The 3,563-nt window shown below is 40.2% G+C and overlaps 1 protein-coding gene across 1 annotated transcript; it reads right to left on the reverse strand.

The window, feature by feature from the left end:
* Positions 1–16: 16 nt before the first annotated feature.
* CSUI_007463 (uncharacterized protein) lies at positions 17–3,526 on the reverse strand. The gene is made up of 3 exons (XM_068067608.1): positions 3,171–3,526; positions 1,971–2,085; positions 17–1,147 (listed from the first exon to the last, which is right to left on the reverse strand). Exon 3 carries the CDS (start codon positions 942–944, stop codon positions 66–68), a length of 879 nt encoding a protein of 292 aa, XP_067920416.1. The 5' UTR covers positions 945–1,147; positions 1,971–2,085; positions 3,171–3,526; the 3' UTR covers positions 17–65.
* Between the last annotated feature and the right edge of the window lie 37 nt (positions 3,527–3,563).

The raw sequence follows: 3,563 nt of genomic DNA on the forward strand, positions 1-3,563 counted from the left end.
CCCCGATTCTTCCTAACTCTCCTTCTTCCTCTTCTCTTTCTTCTTCTTCTTTCTTACTTCTTTCTCTAATAAGAGGGAGCAACGCTATCATGTTGAAGAAGGTGTCTAGACATGTCTCCGACTTCTCGGCTCTGACTTGAAAGACTTCTTCTTCCTTCTTGCAAAATCTTTAATCTCCCCCCTCCACACCCGCTCTCTTTTATCTCTTCTTCTTCTTCTCCTCCTCCTGCTTGTGCATGCATCGAAACTTCGTCTTCGTCAAGACGATTCTTCTTTCTATTCTTCCTTCTACTCTCTGCATTATGATCATTCTGGAGATATTGTCTGTCTCCAGTTGTTTCGTCGAGTGTATGTACACCTCCTTCCTCTGTATGTGGGGGTGACGCGGTAAGTAAACCTACAGAGAAGAGCTTTCGGATACTTCTGTCTCTTCCTTCTCCCTCTTCACGATCTTCCATGAACACCGTCCGACTTACAGCATACTTGTAGAAACGCACTTGTCTATACATATAGAGAATGGTAAGAAGGAGAAGAAGAATAATAAGGAGGAGAGTGCAAAACAATTCTGATAAAGGACGGGAATATTTCAAGACTAACAAGGCTGCATGCAATGAGGTATCCGAATCATTCAATAGAACAACGCGACCACCTCTCTTTTCTTCTTCTTCCTCTTTCTCACTCTTTTCTTCTCCTTCTTCTTTTCTTCTTTCTTCTCCTATCTTCTTTTCTTCTTCTTTGTGTGTCTCCTCCTCGTTCACTTCAAGCCATCCGACTCGAGGAGACTGCGAAGAAGAAGAAGAAAAGACACCCCCACTACTAGGAGAGAAGGTAGGAGATTCTTCATATCTCTCTCTCTCACGTTCTTCTTTCTCTTCCTCTCTTCTTTCTCCTTCGCCACTTGAAGAAAAGAAGGGAAAAGAGAAAGAAGGAAGTTGCGAAAACATAGACGAAGAAGACGAAGATGAAGAGGCAGGTGTAAAGACAGGGGGAGGGAGAGGTAGATGCGGGCTTAGATCTTCCAGCAGAAGGCCTAGACGCGCCCCTGCTAGAGCGATTTGCTTCTCACAGACTTTCCGGGCTCTTTCGATATAAAACACACTCGGACGGTAAGGAAGAAACGAACGCGAAAACGTCGACCAGTCAAATTCTAAAGAAGAAAAAGAAAGAAAGAAAGAGTGAGAAAGAAAGAGTGAGAAAGAAAGAAAGAGAGAAAGAAAGAAAAGACCAACAGGAGACACTCGGGAAAACAACCCCAGAAAATTCAAACGAAATTCTAGCACACTTAACCAGCAACTAAAGATATATATACATGTGAATATACATATCTATATATATATATATGTACATATATCTATATATATAGATATGTATCAAACATAGATATATATATACAGAGAGCGAAGGAGACACCTGTATATACACCCTGTAGACGTATAGTAATCTTTAATCAGGAGAGACTGTTTCTGCATGCAGAGTGAGGCACATAAATACATTTCTATCTATATCTAGATATACGTAACTCCAAACTATACATGCGCATACGTAGGATACCTAAGTATAGGCATAGATACATGTCTTTAGATATAGCTGTATGTACGAGTAGAGGTACATGCAAGATTCAAATAGATAGAAATCTCGAGGGATGGATTAAGATAGACCTAGGTGCTGCTGTATGTGGGCCGCTATGTATCTAGATGAAGGCGGCCTACACAGCTAGCCCTCATGTATGTGTATACATACATGCAAATGATACATGCAAGCTCTCTCTCTCTATCAATCTTTCTTTCTTTCTTTTATCTATCTATCTATCTATCTCACTGCCGTTCTTTAGTCAGTCAATTTATTTATATATAGATACATACATGCAGCAAACAGCAGTTTAAGGGAGAACATGTGCTCTTGCAAGAAAGAAGAGAGAAGTAGGAGAATGGGGAGTCTTGTCTTCTTGCTTTTCTTGTCTTCTAGCCTACCAGAGTAGACATATTCCTGAGCTAGCTTGAAAGACTCTCTCGCAATCTCGTGGAAGTTCGCGTAGGTTCTTCTTGCGTGATCGTTCACGGGGTGGAGCTCCTTTAATCTTCTCGCCTACTCAGAGGTCAAGAAAGAGAAAAGAAACTAAACCGACAAGACATGCATGCATGCACAGAAGGGAAAAAGGCGGAAAAACGAGGAAGAAGAGAGAAGAAGAATCGGCATATATACGGATATAGATATACAACACATCTAAAAGAAAACACTTCGCAGAGAAGAGAAGAGAAGAGAAGAAATCTTCTTCTTCTCTCTCGCTTTCTAGAAGCACTAGACGTCAGTAGAAGACATCTATCTAACTATCTATACATCTATATATATGCATACATACAGAGTCTTTATGTACACCTGGCTCTCTATACGTGTGCATCTATATCTCTCTACTTGTACGTTTATCTATACATCTATCCAGATCTATAGAAGGTCTTATAGCCTGGGATAGAAGTAGTAGTTCCATCTATATGCATATATAGATATATATAAAGGATATGCATTACAGGATCCTAATTTGTCCTGTATATACATATGTATATCTCTCATGACTACTACAGAGTGACCATAAAAAGAATAAGAGGAAGAAGAAAGAGAAGAGGTAGGCAGGAAAATTGATAGGACAAATCGTTTCTTCAAGGAAGGAAGTTCCATTGCTTGCCCCATCCAGCGCTACGCTACAGGCCAGAGAGAAGAAATCCTCTGGAACGTAATCAAGTCACTAGTTTAACCTACGCATGAATGAAACGATTGATAGATAGATAGATAGACAGACAGATAAATAGAAGGAAGGAAGTCTCTCTTTTTCTTCTTTTTCTTTTTCTTTTGTCTGGGTATTAACTTTTAGACGTTTTACCGGAGTGCAAAGGACGAGAAAGACAACGGACATAAAAAGAAAAGAAAAGAAACAAGAGAAAGAAGAGATAGGAAGATCTTATAAGTGATGGAACGAATGAAAAAGGAAGGAACAAGAGAGAAAGAAAGAAAAGAAAAGAACTAGACCACCTCCCTGAATTCCGGCATGACTGAAGTAGACGAAAGAGAAAGAAAAAGAAGCAAAGAGACAACAGGCGGAAGAAGAAAGAGAAAGAAAGAAAGAAAGAGAAAAAGAAAGATAGAAGGAGAGGAGAGAGAGAGAAGGAGATGCTTACCTCTTTTCGTAGGTCGTCAGGATTAATTTGGTAGAAGAATGTATTGTACTGACCCAAGGCAGAATCCCACACACTATGCAAATCCGTGACTGAAACTCTCTCGTCTGATCGATCTTCTTCTTCTTCTCCTCTTTCTTCTTTTTCTTTCTTTTCTCTTGGAGGAAGAACGACAGGCACCTACAGGCAGGAGAGGAGATAGAAAGATCAAGGAGAGATAAAGAGACAAGATAGGAGACTTTGAGAGAGGAGAAAAGAAAGAGAAAGAAAGCAAACAAAGAGCCGAGAAGAAGAAGAAGACATCTCGGGGCAGCTAGCAAGATGAATGGCCCTCCTTCTCTAGCACATCCTCCAACTGAACATACGAAAGAAAAAAGAGACGAAAGAAAGAAAGAA

This window comes from Cystoisospora suis (assembly GCF_002600585.1).
Source record: "Cystoisospora suis strain Wien I chromosome Unknown contig_3945, whole genome shotgun sequence".
Classification (NCBI taxonomy): Eukaryota; Apicomplexa; class Conoidasida; order Eucoccidiorida; family Sarcocystidae; genus Cystoisospora; species Cystoisospora suis.